Raw genomic sequence first — 16,730 nt, 5'->3', positions numbered from 1 at the left:
GATAGATGTAAAGTTCAAGTGGACCAACCACGAAAAACCATGGGAGGAGTCACACCCACCGTTGAAACATTTATAGGGCCCACCATGATGTATTTTTGAGATCTAACGTATTCATAAGTTAGCATAGAGATAGATGAAATGAAAACAAAAATATCAGCCTCACTGGAAACTTCTGTGGCCCCCAGGAAGTTTTGAACGGACGACGTCACTGTTCCCACTATTTTCTACAGTGGGGTCCACTTGAACTTTAGATCTATCTCATTCTGGATACGGTATGCATACAACATATGCATCATGGTGGGGTCCATTGAGCTTGGTGACGTCTTGTAAGTATCTGATCGGCTTACAAGGTTTCAACGGTAGGGAACTCTTTTCCCGGGAGCGCGGATTAGCTACTGACTGAAGTGACGTCACCAAGTCCCATGGCCCACCATGATGTATGTTTTGCATCCATGCCGTCCATCCATTTGGAGAGATCATTTTAGAGTAAGATCCAAAGAATGAGTTAAATCCAAAGCTCCAGTGGACTCATCACAGAAAACAGTAGGTACAGTGACGCCTACCATTAAAAACTTTTAAAGGCTACAAAAGTTGTTGATAAGCTGATATTTGTGTTTTCCCTTCTTTCATGTCATTTTAAACTTTCGAACAGTTTGGATTTCAAATAAATATGACGGTGGGCCTTAGTACAGTTTCAACGGTGGGAATTACTCTTCCCACTGTTTTCTGTGATGAGGTTGACTACAGATTTTTATCTGCCTTATTCTTTACTTAATACCTGGAAGTAATATCTCAAAATGGACGGACGGTGTGGATACAACACATATATCATAGTGTAGCGTACGTAACTTGGTGACGTCAATTCAGTGCCGAATCTGCCTACTCAACCTGTCAATAGCTAATCCGCGTTCCCGTTTTTCCTCTCGTCTTTTTATATATATGATACCTTAAAATGACCTGACAAAACGGATGGACGGTGTAGATTTATCAAAAACATCACGGCAGGACCCACCTAGCATCCCTGCGCAGGAACTTCGTGCGAAAGGCTCGCAGTAAATCCGCGTCCATCCGGTTGGTTACACGATATCCATGGGTTACACGCAACTCGTGTACCTCCTCGAAACCGAGCACTATTCTGGAGCAGCACTGAAAGAAAGAAGAGGAAGTTAAGGAGAGAAAAGAAAAGAATAGTAAGAAAAAGCAGGACGTCGTAAGGGATACAGTGGGGCTTGTGAGAGAGAGAGAGAGAGGATCTGTGAAATCTATCCCTTTTCACTTACATATAGAGAACTATCCCTTTTCACTTACATATAGAGAAGAAAGAGAATCTGTGCATCTTCATGGGCAGGAAGAAGCCGGCTGGGGCCCGGGACGAGGAAATCCCTATCTCTACCACTGCTCAGGGTGGGAATAAATCGAAGAAGAAAGGGCATGCCATCGATGACGATGAATACTCTATTGGGACGGAGCTGTCTGAGGATCCGCCCAACTCTGAAAAACAAGACTTTGATGATAATGATCTCCCTTCCCTTTATGGGAAGAAAAAGGGCAAGAAAGGCGGTGCTAAGGCACGGCTTGTTGATGAAGACCAAGAAAAGAAGCCCAACTTGGAAGCAGAAGAGGACGATCCCCCTCCCGTAGTTTTCTCCGGTAAGAAGAAGTCAAAATCCAAGAAAAGCAATAGCAGTCTCTTCACTGCGTCTCCTTTTGATGCCCTCGAAGAGGACGATGATGCTTCTCAACCTGAGGATCCGCCTGAGGCTGACGATGAAGAAGATAGCAATGACGTCCCTGTGATTGCCTTCTCAGGTAAGAAGAAGCCGTCCAAATCTTCCAACAAGGGCGGCAGCTTGTTTAATGCTTCTAGTTTTGATGCCAGTCTCGATGATGAAGATAGTGCTAATATCGCCCCAGCCACAGAGCAAGGGTCTTCTGGTAATGATGTTAATGAAGAAGATGATGTCCCTGAGATTTCGATTGCCTTCTCTGGTAAGAAGAAACCATCAAAATCTTCCAAGAAGGTGGGCAATAGCTTGACCTTTTTGGATTCAGTGGGGCTTGATGATGAGGATGCCATTGAAACTGCCACTGGCACTTCTGGTAAAATAGAGGATGGAGATGACGAGAACGATGATGCCCAAGCTGCAATTTCTTTCTCTGGAAAGAAGAAGTCTTCTAAGTCTAAGTCCTCCAAGAAGAGCAATAGCTTGTCTAACACATTCAATTACAATGCCGTTCTTGGCGAACAAGTCAATGAACACGAACAGCCTTCTGTGAGAGGAGGTGGTAGTAATGAGGCGGGTGGGAAGGATGGTGTTGATGCTAAAACTAATAACAAAGGAAGTGAGAACATGGCGGACACTTCTAAGAAGCAAAAGAAGAATAAGAAGAAGAGTGGGAGGACAGCCCAAGAGGAGGATGACCTTGACAAAATCCTCGCTGAGCTTGGTGAAGGCCCTCCTTTGACGAAGCCTGCCCCTCCTCCAGAGGAGAAAGTACAGGTTAAGCCTGACCCCGTTAGCTCCGTTGATGCTACAATTGAGGAGAAAGATGGTGAAGCAGAAGGTGGTGAGTCCGTGGCTGCAAAGAAAAAGAAGAAGAAGAAGGAGAAGGAGAAGGAGAAGAAGGCAGCCGCTGCAGCAGCAGTGGAGGTGAAGGTGAAGGAAGAGAAACATGAAGAGACAAAGAGCAAGGTTTCTGACAAGAAGGTCCCCAAGCATGTCAGGGAAATGCAGGAGGCGCTTGCGAGGCGTAAGGAAGCTGAGGAGAGGAAGAAGAGAGAGGAAGAGGAGAGGTTGAGGAAGGAAGAGGAGGAGCGTCGCAGGCTAGAGGAGATTGAGAGGCTTGCAGAGGAGGCAAAGCGCAGGAAAAAGGAGAGAGAGAAGGAGAAGCTTCTGAAGAAAAAGCAAGAGGGTAAGCTTTTAACGGGTAAGCAAAAGGAAGAAGCACGTAGACTGGAGTCGATGAGGAACCAGTTTCTTGCTAAGGGCAGTCTTCTACCTATGTCTGACACTGGTACCACGACGACCACCAAAAGGCCAAAATACCAAAACAAGAAGGGAAAATCTGGTCCCTCTCAGGCAAATGGTGGGGCCTCTGTGAAGCCCGCTGAAGCAGTAGAGGCAAATGATAGCCAACATGACATTGTACCTGAGGTCGAGCCATCAGAAGTTGAAAAGGTCGAAGAGGAGTCCACAGCAGTGGATGCCAATGAGAAGATGGAAGTCGAGCAGCAGGAGGTTGAGGAGAACGGAGTTGAAGAAGAAGACGACGATGATGATGAGTGGGACGCAAAAAGCTGGGATAATGCCGATCTTTCGCTGCCTGTTAAAAGTGCTTTTGCTGAGGAAGATGCTGAACCTGTGGTGAAGAAAGACATCAAGCGTGTGACACAACCGGCTTCCGTCAATTCAGAAGTGCCTTCTCCTGCACAGCCGAATCCCGCCATAACTGCTAAAAAGGCTGCTGCTCCTGAATCATTTAAAAGCCATGAAATCGAAAGTAAAGATGATGAACCCCAAGTTGAAGTTTATGACAAGAGGAAGATAAAAGAAGCTGCAAAGAAAAGGGAGGCTCGAACAGCGGAGGCTCTCTCACAGAGGAGTGCTGATAACCTCCGTTCTCCAATCTGTTGCATTCTCGGTCATGTCGATACTGGTAAGACCAAGCTGCTTGATTGCATCCGGGGCACTAATGTTCAGGAGGGCGAGGCCGGAGGTATTACACAGCAGATTGGCGCAACCTATTTTCCTGCTGAAAATCTACGGGACAGGACCAAGGAGCTTAAAGCTGATGCAAAGTTGCGGGTCCCAGGTCTGCTGGTGATTGATACTCCGGGGCATGAATCGTTCACAAATTTACGGTCACGAGGTTCGGGTTTATGCGACATTGCGATTTTAGTTGTCGACATAATGCACGGCCTAGAGCAACAGACTATTGAATCACTCAACCTTTTGAAGATGCGGAATACTGAATTCATTGTTGCCTTGAACAAGGTGGGGAATAGTAGCTGCATGACCATTCACAATAGCTTCTGAATTCAATTATAATGATGCGTTGTTCTTAATCTTTTTAATGTGTTGATTTTGAAGGTTGACAGATTATATGGATGGAAGACGTGCCCAAATGCACCTATCGTGAAGGCTATGAAGCAACAGTCTAATGACGTACAAAATGAGTTCAAAAGGAGGGTGACTGAGGTCATTCTCTCTATCTCAGCCTTTTGTTTTCTGTGCTGCATGGGACTTGTAACTTAAGGTAACCCTGGTTGAGACATTTTTTTTCCAGGTTATCACGCAGTTGAAGGAGCAGGGCCTGAATACTGAGCTGTACTACAAAAATAAAGAAATGGGGGAAACATTCAGTATTGTCCCAACAAGTGCAGTAAGGTATCTCTACTGTATCTAAGTGGAGTCTTGTTGTTGCTGGATGTTATATCAGTAGTTTGCAAAATGCGACAAACTATTTTCGGCATTTGTTTTTCTGCAACATCTGTGTTTTTGATACTGCAGTGGTGAAGGCATCCCCGATCTTCTGTTGTTATTGGTGCAATGGACACAGAAAACCATGGAGCAAAAGCTTATGTTTGTCAATGAAGTACAGGTGCTGTATCTCTCCATTGAATAATATCTTCTGTTTCAGCACTTGTTTACTAACTTTGTAGTTTGAAAATTGAACTTGTTAAGCACTATTCTACCCAGTATCATTTTTCAGTTTGAGAGAGATGGGTTTATTTTTTTAATTAAATGTATATAATAAATCAGTCATGAGATCATGATATTATCTTCTTCAAGGAGAGGGTTGGGTTTTGTGCTAGTACATGTGAGGTGTTGGCCGCCACATGTATCTCAGATATGGGACACCTGGCCCTGGTTTCCCAGTCATCTGTCCACCTTTTCCCACCCTCTTCCTTTTCCCAGCCCTCAGATCCTTCATCTTCAGGTGCGAATGAGATCAGGATATTATCTTCTTCAAGGAGAGACGAGCGTATTGCTCCGATACCTCGTTACTTGATTTTGAATTCTCTTTTGAATTCTCTTCCCTCTCTCTCTCTCTCTCTCTCTCTCTCTCTCCTTCCCTCTGAAAGGATACCCCGGTTAATGTTGTTCGATTCATGCATGTAAAGTTGAATGGTTATAGGGTGACCTCTTTTATGAGGGGATTCTCGGATTTGATAAGCAAACATGAATTACTGGATCTTCCAGTTGGGGATGTTAAACATACATGGTCCAACAATAACTCCTTCCCTGCTGTCTCTTTTAGAAAGATTTTTGGTTTCCCCAAATTGGATCCATCAATTCCCTTTTGCCCGTCAAAGAGGTCTGACCAAGCCTATTTTTGATCACTGTCCCGTTCTTTTGGAAGTTGATGAGATTAACTGGGGATTGAAGCCTCTTAAGTTTGACCTTGCTTAGCTTGAGGTAGAGGGCTTCCACTCCATGGTCTCGGATTGGTGGTCCTCTTTCAAGATTGAACGTCTTCCGGGCTTCAAGTGGTTGAAGAAATTACAGATGTTGAAATCGAAGCTTAAAGTTTGGCATATGGAGATATTTGGCTAGGGAGAAGCCCAAATGGCATATCTCATAAGTGATATCCAAGCTTGGATGTTAAGGAGTAGTGAGACCATCTTTTAGAAGAAGGTTGCTCTGCTAGAGATAAGTTATCCTTTGGCTATTGTGCTAGGCTTAAAGAGGAGGAAATAAAATGTGGCAACGATCTTGGGCATTCTGGCTTAGAGAAGGTGATCGTAATCCAAAATTCTTCCATGGGATTGCCAATGCCAGAGTGTGATCAAATTTTGTTTCCTCCTTTGTTATTAATGGTGAGATTATTTCAGATAAAGATGATATTTGTAATTTTATTGTTAGCTTTTACTCCAACCCGCTATCCTTGGATAATTTTCCTCATCCTTGCTTAGATAACCCTGATCTTACTCGCTTATCTTAGGAAGACGTGGCCTTTTTGGAGAAGCCAATCCTTCTAGATGATATTAAGGCAGCGGTTCTCGCCTTGGGTAAAGATAAATCTTTGGGGCCTGACAGTTTCCCTATTGCATTCTTTCAATCTTTTTTTTTTTTTGTCTGATTTCAATGAGTCTGGCCATTTGCCTTTGGATACGAGGAATACCTTCCCTGCTCTCATTTTGAAGTTGGCAAATGTTGTCAACCTCAAAGATTTCTGGCCCAATAGTAATGCAGGGGCATTTTCACACTGGGTTCGAGTGGGGTAGCCTGTGGGATGCGGGGATACACTCAGGGTGGGCGGCTTGCGTGAGGTGGTACCCATGTGATGTGGGGCCCACGAGGGGGGTTCGACCGAGGTCTTAACCCATGCGATGTGGGGCCTGAGATATGAGATAAAAGGATTAATTCGCCATGCTCTATCGGTTCGAGCTTTTAGAGAAGGTGGCTAATTGTCCTGCATTAAAGTGGTATCAGAGCGGGAGGTCTCGTGTTCGTAACTCCTCACCGAGGGTGATTAATGCATGAGAATTTTCACACTGGGTTCAAGTGGGGTAGCCTGTGGGATGCAGGGACACACTCAGGGTGGGCGGCCCGTGTGAGACGGGTCCCACCCGTATGAGGCGGGTGGCTTGTGTGAGGTGGTACCCATGTGATGTGGGGCCCACGAAGGGGGTTCGACTGAGGTCCTAACCCATGCGATGTGGGGCCTGAGCTATGAGATAAAATGATTAATTCGCCATGCTCTATCAGTTTGAGCTTTTAGAGCAATTGGCTAATTGTCCTACATTAAATAGCCTTATTCGTAGCCCTTATAAGATCTTAACTAAGGTTTTAAGTCAAAGATTGAGATAATTGATTCCAAGGATAATCTCCATTCTAAAGTGCCTTTGTTCATAGTAGATAGATTCTCGATAGTGTTCTTATAGCGTATGAATGTCGTAATTCCCACCATAGACAGGTAGGCCAAGGGTTCTTTGTATGCTTGTCCTTGAAAAGGCTCACGACCATGTTGATTGGTCTTTCTTGGATTATTTGCTATTCATAATGGGATTTGGGGACAGATAGAGGTCTTGGATTCGCTCATGTGTATCCTTAGCTAGGTTTTCTGTCATCATGAATGGTTTGCCCTTTGGTCTCTTTAGGGCTTTGTGAGGTCTTTGCCAGGGTGATCCATCATCCCCGCTTCTTTTTGTTATCGTTTTTGAAGCACTTAGTTGCTTGCTCTCTAGGGGCCAGAATGTGGGTCTTTTTAGGGGTTTTTAGGTGGAGATTTTTCCTCACCGTATCTGTCATTTACAATTTGCTGATGACACCTTGCTATTTTGTGAAGTTGACGATTCCATGGTGGACTTCTTGAGCATGTCCATTTGTTGGTTTGGGGCGGTTTTAGGTTTGAAGGTGAATTTACCCATGAGTGTTTTTTTCGGGACTCATTTAGCTCTAGAGGTCACTTCCCGCTTGGTTAAGTCCTTTGGTTGTTGTGTGGGATCCCTACCTATTACATATCTTGGCCTTCCTTTACGTGTTGGAAAACCTCTGCTCCATCTGTGGGATAAAATCATTGAGCGGATGGAGAGAAAATTATCCCCTTGGAAGAGCCAACATCTTTCTTTGGCGTCTTCAAAAAGGTCTAAAGGGTAAGCTACATAAGCAATATATTGATTTTCCTCCCCAGCAACGGGCTCGATGTGGTAACATCGTCCTTTGTAACGATCAAGGCCGGTAAGTCCATCGGTCCACACAGTTGTCCATGTACCAGTAGAAGATTCGGCAGCTACTGCAGCCCCTGCTTCCTCAGGTGGAACTTTGGGTTGAGGAGTTACTCGGAATGCTGCCAAGATATCAGTATCTTTGGTTTCATATTCAGGAGTATAATAAGTCAATTTGTACTCTTTAACACCAGCTTTAAATTCACAGGAATCTTTCACAAAATTATCAACTAATATTATCAACTATCAACTAATTAGAATGGTTCGTTATTAAATCATGGTATTTGATTCGCCAAATACAAGTTACCCTTATTAAGGCCTCTGTCCAATTTGCCCGTTTGTTACATCTTTGTTTCATTACCCAAAGTCAACCCTTTTCCAGATTGATAAGCTTCACAGAGAGTTCCTCTGGCAAGGGGGATCTTCCTCTCGAAAATTCCCTTTTTTAAATTGGAAGGAGGTTTGTTCCTCGTTCTCGGAAGGTGGAGTAGGGGGTCAAATGGTTGGATTTGGTCAATGAGGCCTTCTTAGGCAAATTGGGCTTGGAGGTTTGTTCGAGAGAAGGAAGATCTTTGGAGAGTGACTATTTTTGCTAAATGTGGGACAACCCCCTTAGGGTGGTGGACTAAGTCTTCTTCTCTCTACCGAGCCTCGTTTTTATGAAAAAAATGTTGGCTAGGGTTGCCCCTAAAGTCTTTCAAGAAGTGATGTTTGCTTTGGATGACAATTTGAGGATTAGATTCTTGTTGGATATCTGGTGCAGTAACCTCTCCTCTCTTCAGTTTTTCCTGCTCTAGCTGTTGTTTTTCCTAATTTGGACATTTCGGTAGCAAATTGTTTCTCGAGTGAGGGAGAGGGCAGAGTTTGGCTTCCTCCTAAATGGAGGAACCTCTCTGACATAGAAATCCAGGATTGTATTGTTCTCTGATCTCAGTTGCATGGTTTCACCCTTTCACCGGATTCGAAGGATTCTCAGATCTAGATCTCAGCTAGTTTGGGTTCCTTCCCGGTGTGGTCCTTCTACCATTTTCCTGCCTCTCCTGCACCAAGATGTGGTCACACGGGAGCTGTCTAGTTGTATGGAGCTCCTCCCAAATTTGCAGCCTTTGCATTTAGTTGAGAAGAATTGGGTGCTTACGATTGATAATCCGAGGGAAAGAGGCACGTCTCTCACAAATGTTTGTCTATCATGCCTTGATGATGCTGAGTTAGTGGACTGCCTGTTTCTCCATTGCTCCTTCACTGCTGAGATATGGTAACATGCTCTGGCGTTGGTTGGAATTTTCTGGGTTATGCCTCTCTTTATAGATGGTCTCTTTCGTGTGTGGCACGCAAATGCAGGAAGGACCATAGGGAGAAAGAGGTGGAGAATCCTGCTCGTGGCTATTCTTTGGGCTGTTTGGTTAGAGAGGAATAATTTTTTTTTTCAGAACTTTTTGGTCTCCTCTGCGGGGGTCTTTAGTAGGGTTTTATTGTATTTTAGAGATTGGGTGTCGTGACTTTGTTGGGTTTCTTGCGGGTTTCCTAGGCTTGGTCTAGTTGATTTTTTTTTTTCTTCTTAAGTTCTCTGTTTTCTTCTCCTTTTGTTTTGTTTCTGTTTTTGGCTTTGCCTAATAAATTGCTTCTTCTTTCGAAAATAAAATAAAATTAGTCATGATGGTTTCTTAAGAGGAAAGAAGAGGACAAATATCCATTAAGGTAAGGGATGTTGATTAAAAAGTAAAAAAGATACGCAATACAGAGTTTAGATTTCCATGAAGTAGAGCCAATTGTCCATTAAGGCAAGGGATGTTGATTGGCAATACAAAGCTCAGATTTAGACACACCCCTTAGCAAGAACATCGGCTAATGGATTAGTCTCTTTGGGGGCATTAGTAAAAGCATTGGAAACAAGGGTGCTCTTGCCTTGATCTCACTTACAAGAAAACTCTGGGGAGCTATACAATCACCAGCTTTGCACTAAAGCATTTTTAGAATCACCTTCCACAATTAATGGGCCTTCTTCTCCAAATAAGGTGATCCCACCTTAATTACACATTAACTCAGCACAACTTGCATCCCCTCTCCTAAGCAGGCCAGAGAACACATTTCTTATTGTTTTCATCCCTCGGTATAACTCGCATTCCCTCTCCCAACTGGGCCATAGAAGACGATTCTTATCCTCCCATTTTCTTCCCTGAAGATACAATCAATTCCATAATCTCCCAGTCTTCCCATAGAACTTCCATCTACTTTTAACTTCCACCAATCTGGTGGTGTTTTTCACATGTTGTTCTGCTTTGGAACATTTCTTCACCAAAACACTTCTACAATGAGTGGACGTTAGGCCCCGACATGTGTGATTGAAGTTGACTCTCCTTTTACTTTATGCAGAGTTGAAGGAGATTGTCGAAAAATCTACTTTCTCTATTTAAATCCTCCCCTTCAAAATGGCGTGAGGAAGGAAAACTCTTATCATGGATGGATCAGAGATGGATTGTTGTTTCTTTTTCTCTGTTACCTTGTTATGATCAATGTTTGAAATATCGGTATCGTGTTATGTATTGCATCCTTGGGATACAGATACATATCGGTTATCGCATGGTATATATCGTTTGTATCGGGTATTTATCGCACTTTTTGGGATACATGGGGAAACATTGGGAAAATGGTTGAAATTTTCAATGAAACTTAAGGATTGTTAGAAAATACTATAATATACACTTTTAAATCATAACGTATCAAAATAGAAGTGCACATAATAGTTTTCCTTTGTATAGGGTCCTAAGTTGTGTGTTATCTGGATCCTTACTCTTGCTCCGGTGGTAGACTCTTAGGAGTTTCAACACCCGGTCAAGGGTTCGAGTATCCATAGGTGATGAAATCCCACTATGGCGTGGGGGTTGGGCGTGTGTAAAAATAAATAAATAAATAAAAGTTGTGTTGTCTGACTAAACTAATGTAACTATATTCAAATTGAATGCATAACCATTTAGAGTGTATGTGATGACCATTTCATCAAATACTTCGAAATTAGTCTCAATTGACAGGTAAATTTCGAAAAAAAATTAAAATTTTAATAAAATTTAATTAATTTTTAATTAAAAATGATTTTTATTTTCTGAAAATTGACAAGGACTTAACAAATCAGTAAATCAACCCTCATACATGCTTGATTTCATATTTGGAGTGCAACATTGCAAGCAATTTGAGAGAAATTGGACAAATTTCGAATTTTTCCCAAATTTCTCCAAATCGGATGGACCACCTATACTCAAATTTCAAAATTAGAATGTATGTGATGATCATTTCATTAAGTACTCGCAAATACTTTGAAATTAGTCTCAATTGACAGCTGGTTGAAGGAGATTTTTGAAAAAAACATGGAGAACATGAAGCACTAATGGATATTGAAATCAAAGCTCCAACTCCATGATTTTTCATGCAAAACATGAAGAACCAATGGATTTATATCCATTTGGCACCGATTTAACATAATTTCAACAAAAAAATGGATCGGAAAATGAAAATGCTCACCGAATCAAACATGTGGGATATATCGGCACTACCTATGTGTTTTGTATTGCACAGGTGGGGATACAAGATATATCGTGGGATATATCGGCACTACCTATGTGTTTTGTATTGCACAGGTGGGGATACAAGATATATCGTGGGATATATCGGCCAATATCGTTGATATTTAAAACATTGATCATGATGTAAATTCCTCCCTATGTCATAAGTGGCTCCACCGGCAATCATGGTGGAGCATTTGATGGGAGGGGCTGGGTTGGCCATCAGTTTCATGTGGCTATAAAAGCACCCAGATAAGAAGATCACAACTGTTTGATCAAGGGTCTGCAAAATAGACAGCATGGGCATTTTTTATTTCTTACCATCATTTTTTTGCATGTCCTTAATCTGATGGCTGTGATCATCCAATATCTTGATTTTATGGCCATATGCAATCCTCTATGGACTCCTATCCAATGGTTGTTGGTGATCATGTGTGGGCCCACCTGGCCTCCACTGAGGAATAGAGGAATTTGAACTGTAACAAGGCATGAAGAATTCTTAGCGGATCATATTCATACCTCATGTTTTATACATGCTTCTTGCTTTTTTATCTGATGTATTTGTCAACTTTTGGCCGCTTCTATCACTATCTTAGATTGTAGACTTGTCTTTGGAATACACGAAAATTGTTGGGAGTTTCTGGTTGATAATTTTGCTAAATTTTGGAATTGTTCTCCAGTGCACAGTCTTGGAGGTCAAGGTTATTGAAGGCCTTGGAACCACCATTGATGTTGTGTTAGTCAATGGTGTGCTTCATGAAGGAGATCAGATAGTTGTTTGTGGCATGCAGGTAAGCATTTGATCTTTAGCACAATTTGAAAAAGTATCATGCAGTGCTTCTAGATTCTTACATATATTCCCTTCTTCCATGTTAGGGGCCTATTGTTACCACAATCCGAGCTTTACTGACACCTCATCCAATGAAGGAACTTCGAGTAAAGGTGAGCAGTCCCACCTTTTTGTTTTGTGTTCCATCTCTTCTTTCTATTGTCTGCATATCTTGTTTAGAAGAAATGATGAACTGCTGCTGATCAATAAGGCGACATGAGAAAGTTTTTTTTTTTTTTTTTTTCTTTAGGGAGACGTGAAATAGTTCTTTCTTTTTCTTTTTTCTTTCCGTTGGGGGGACATGAAAATTGAAATAGTGTGCAAGTAGAAAACAGAAAAGGATTCAAATGCCATTATCTTTTGGTATATGGTTTAATTGTTGTACCCTTTTGGATGCTCATTTCTGCTCATCTACCTCAGTTTGTTTTTCCTTAGTATTATTTCAGTTGATTTTTTTACTAGTTTATGTTTATCCTGGCTATTCTATGTTTTTTTTTAAAATTTTTGGTGGTGATTTTTCCTTTATATTTGTGTTTATAAAATGGGGTTCAATTTCAGTTCTTTGCGCTGTGCCAAGTGATCAAGTGGGAATTTTGTGGACCGCAGTTTCTTTAAGGTGGATCAGATTGCATTCTACATCAGCTTCTTATTTGTTTTGACCCTTGCACAACGTTATGCTTTAGGGGTTACTGTTCATTCTTGCCAGATGATAATACATTTTCTTCCCCAAATGTATGATTACTTGAATTTGTTGAAATTTCTGAATCAAGAAGTTCAAGAATTTTGTTTCACATGGTACTCGCACAAAAGCGGCAAATCTCAACCACACATAATGCTAGGAGCGGTGGACATTTATACCCATGCAATTTTGAGACAATGAGCTTTGGGTTTTAAGGGGACATGGGAAGGTATTTACACAAATATAAAGCAACGGTAATTATGCCATTTAGAAAAGTGTGGCTGGTTAGCAACCTACTGTTGTGATTTTTCTAGCAAGAGGCTTTTCTACAGACTAGATTTTTACCTCTCTCTCTCTCTCTCTCTCTCTCCACTCGAGATTCCACCCGCAGCCACAAAAGGCCTTTGTATAAAAAAAAATTCTCTTTCTCTTACGCACTCACTCAAACACTATCTATTGATCTCTATCACCCAAACACACACGCATGCCCCTCTTCCTTCTTTTTTATTTTATTTTATTTTATTTTTTTAATGGATTTTTCATGATTTTTGGTTCATCCATCTTGGACCCAGTGTTCTGGTATTGCCAGTATGATCAATAATAATCAGCCAATATTATTTGTATTGCAGGCCGGTGATACATATACAAGGTCTAATGTAAAACTTACGCTTTATTGGCTGATATTATTGATAATATCCCTGATAGCACAACATATCGTGAGATGTCTGCCATTGCCCTTCACTATAAATGTGTTGTATCCACGATAATATCGTCAGTATCAATACAACATCTGTAAACACTTTAAAATTTGAGTTAAAATCAGGAAAAAAAAAAAGAAGAGAAAATCCAAACAAACCGTCTTTTTTTAAAAAATAAAATAATAAAAAAGTAAAAATAAAAATGAAAAATTGTAGCATCTCTTCGTAGGGCTATTTTGTCAACTCAATTTAAGTTGTTTGAAATAAAATCTCGGATTTGGAGGGGAAATCATTACTCGAGAGCAGAAATGAGCCAAAACTCCAAGATAAGAAAATATGAGGAAAATGGAATTTATTTACACATTTTAGCATGGATTGTAATAGAATCTATGTCTATACATTATTCTCGTGCGTCTCGATCTCATCCATTGGAGATGGAGTTGACAACTTCCAGCTGCCTCGTAACTTTGTGTTTTTGAGGTGAAGGTATATTTCTGTTCTTTTTAGTTCTTAGATGTATTTTTGTGTTTTGTTACTTGGATTGTATCATATTTGAACCGTATGAACTCATTTTGGATATATTGCACTGCTTTTGTCTGACAGCGCATAGTATAGGCCCTTATAAAATGGAAACCTATTGTGTAGTTGATTTTTGTAATATTTTGAGTCCAATAAGTGTCTTTACCATCTCCTGTATTTGCGATACATCACCTGGTACCTGCAATATTTTTGACAACATGGATACGTGTTTCCATTTCCCAGATCATCGACGATGCAGGACATGAAATTCAAATATGATGTGCAAGATTTTCAGGCTTTAGATCACGTTAGTTCAGAAACAATTACACAAAATTTCATATCCCACACAAAAGTTTAAGCCTTCAATCAAGGGGAATCTATGCAGGCCCAAGCCTACACAAGCTAGGGTTGGATCAATCAAAATTATAGACCAAACAATAATCAAAGGAGGGTAAATTCATCCACACATGCACAAAAATAATTCCTCAATCCAAGGGGTTCACAAATTTCAATTCGGGAAACCCTAAGGTTGAAGAAAGGGCATAAAAATGGGGGATTTGAGTAATTTAGGGTTAGGGATTTGGGGTGAAAGAGAGGAGAGAGACGAACCAAAGAAGCGTCACACGCGTGGACAACGATGAAGGCCCAGACACTTGTGCGCTGGAGGTGTCCCGCACGTGTGTGGGGCCCAAAAATCAGAAAACGGCCAGCTTGGCCCTGGTTGGCCAGGGGTGGGCCACAAAGCCTCTAAATTTCAGCCTGATCCGATGCACGGTCTGTACGTGGTGCTCTGCCGAAGTTTCAGCCCTCCTACAGGGCAAGATTCTGGAAATCTGCTGTAGAGAGAAAAACAATTGCAATAAGGATGGATTTGAAGCGTAGATGATTGTAGGAAGAGAAATATGGATGGTAGAAGGTGGGGGCGAATCGGGATTAGTGTGGCTTCGCACCACGGTAGTCAGCCCTTCAAGGAAGGGAGGGTTTCACACTCAATTGAATCTCCATAACTCAGAAATTTAGAGGAGCAGAAAAACGCATAAATTTTATTAATCTTCAATGAGAAAAAAGACTACAAGGGGGTGCCTATTTATAATAAAACCCTATATCCCAAAACTTGCACCATGTGTGCAACCTATTACTTGGAGACGAAGTAATCAAAATAACAACTAATCAAAGCAATCTAAACCGTCCATGGTATTCCTAATAACAATAATAAGCAAAACCTAAAGTACTAGATTATTTAGAATAGTGGGCCACAATCATGAGAACCCATGGTGGGATTCACATGATTATTGGGTCCACTCAAATGAACCAAAACGCAGTCCTCTAACTAGGAGACCCTCCCTGGACGTTGTCATCGATCCAGATTGATGGTGAGGCTCTCCTCCTCCTTGCGTACGAGGGGGGGAGGGGGGACGTGTGCGCGTGTTGTCCCCATCACAGGTGTTGAAACTCCTAAGAGTTTACCACCGGAGCATGACTTCCAAGAATTGGTCCCTGATGATCTGCCTGAGTTGCCTCCGCTGCGAGATATTCAACACACTAGACTTTCCTATAGCATCCTTACCCAACCTACCGGCATACCGGATGAGTCCTGCCGAGCACGCCGAGTTGAAGCGTCAGGTTGACGAGTTGCTTAAAAAGGGCTACATTCGAGAGAGCCTAAGCCCATGTGTGGTGCTAGCCCTCCTTACTCCCAAGAATGATGGAAGTTGGCTCATGTGTGTAGACAGCCGAGCTATTAATAAAACCATAGTGAAGTACCATTATCCCATTCCTCGACTTGATGATATGCTAGACTTGATGCCAAGTGCTAACATCTTTTCCAAAATTGATCTTTGCAGTGGATACCACCCGATTCGCATCAAACCTGGTGATGAATGGAAAATGGCATTTAAGACAAAAGACGGCCTCTACGAGTGGCTAGTTATGCCATTCGGTCTTACAAACGCACCTAGCACTTTTACGCACATCATGACGCAATTGTTGCGCCCTTTTATTGGTAAGTTTGTCGTTGTCTATTTCGACAACATTCTGATATATAGTACGTCAAGAAACAAGCACCTCCATCACCTACGTCTTATCTTTAGAGTCCTTCGTCGCGAGCTCTTTTACATCAACTTTAAAAAGTGTACCTTCATGAGTGCATCGGTGGTTTTCTTAGGGTACATTGTCTCGTCACAATGTGTAGAGGTGGACCTCGCCAAGGTGAAAGCCATAGTTGATTGGCCGACACCAACCACTTTCTCTGAAGTCAGTTTTCATGACATTGCTACATTTTACAGACGTTTTGTGCGGAACTTCAGCATCATTATGGCCCCAATCACTGATTGTATGAAACAAAGGGAGTTTTGGTGGACAAGTGCAACAACACAAGGATTTTATAGGATCAAACGTAAGATGACCGTACCTTCTGGACTTTAAGAAGGTATTTGAGGTGAATTGTGACGCCTTTAATGTCAGCATTGGAGTTCTCAGTCAAGAGGGCCATCCAATAACTTTCTTCAGCAAAAAGCTCTCTGATGCGAAGCAGTGATACTCCACTTATGACTTGGAGTTTTATGCTGTTGTTCGGACTTTACGACATTGGTGTCACTATGTGGTTGGCAAAGAGTTTGTCCTATACTCTGATCATGAAGCACAAGTACTTATATTCCCAGCAGAAGATGAATGCTCGTCGTGTCAAGTGGAGTGCTTACCTTCAGGAGTTTTCTTTTGTCATTTGTTACAAGACTGGCAAGGACAATCAGGTTGTTGATGCATTAAACCGTTAACA

At 41.8% G+C, this 16,730-nt stretch overlaps 1 protein-coding gene across 1 annotated transcript in view; it reads left to right on the top strand.

The window, feature by feature from the left end:
- The first annotated feature begins 1,107 nt into the window (after nt 1–1,107).
- Nucleotides 1,108–16,730, top strand: part of LOC131255424 (eukaryotic translation initiation factor 5B-like) — a 39,147-nt gene continuing 23,524 nt past the window's right edge. The window contains exons 1-6 of the mRNA XM_058256128.1: nt 1,108–3,995; nt 4,092–4,199; nt 4,288–4,388; nt 4,512–4,602; nt 11,910–12,020; nt 12,106–12,171. Coding sequence (XP_058112111.1) covers nt 1,341–3,995; nt 4,092–4,199; nt 4,288–4,388; nt 4,512–4,602; nt 11,910–12,020; nt 12,106–12,171 — 3,132 coding nt within the window. The 5' untranslated portion in view covers nt 1,108–1,340. The remainder of the gene's footprint in view (nt 3,996–4,091; nt 4,200–4,287; nt 4,389–4,511; nt 4,603–11,909; nt 12,021–12,105; nt 12,172–16,730) is intronic.

This window comes from Magnolia sinica, chromosome 9 (assembly GCF_029962835.1).
Source record: "Magnolia sinica isolate HGM2019 chromosome 9, MsV1, whole genome shotgun sequence".
Classification (NCBI taxonomy): domain Eukaryota; kingdom Viridiplantae; phylum Streptophyta; class Magnoliopsida; order Magnoliales; family Magnoliaceae; genus Magnolia; species Magnolia sinica.
This window is presented reverse-complemented; position numbering and strand designations above follow the sequence as displayed.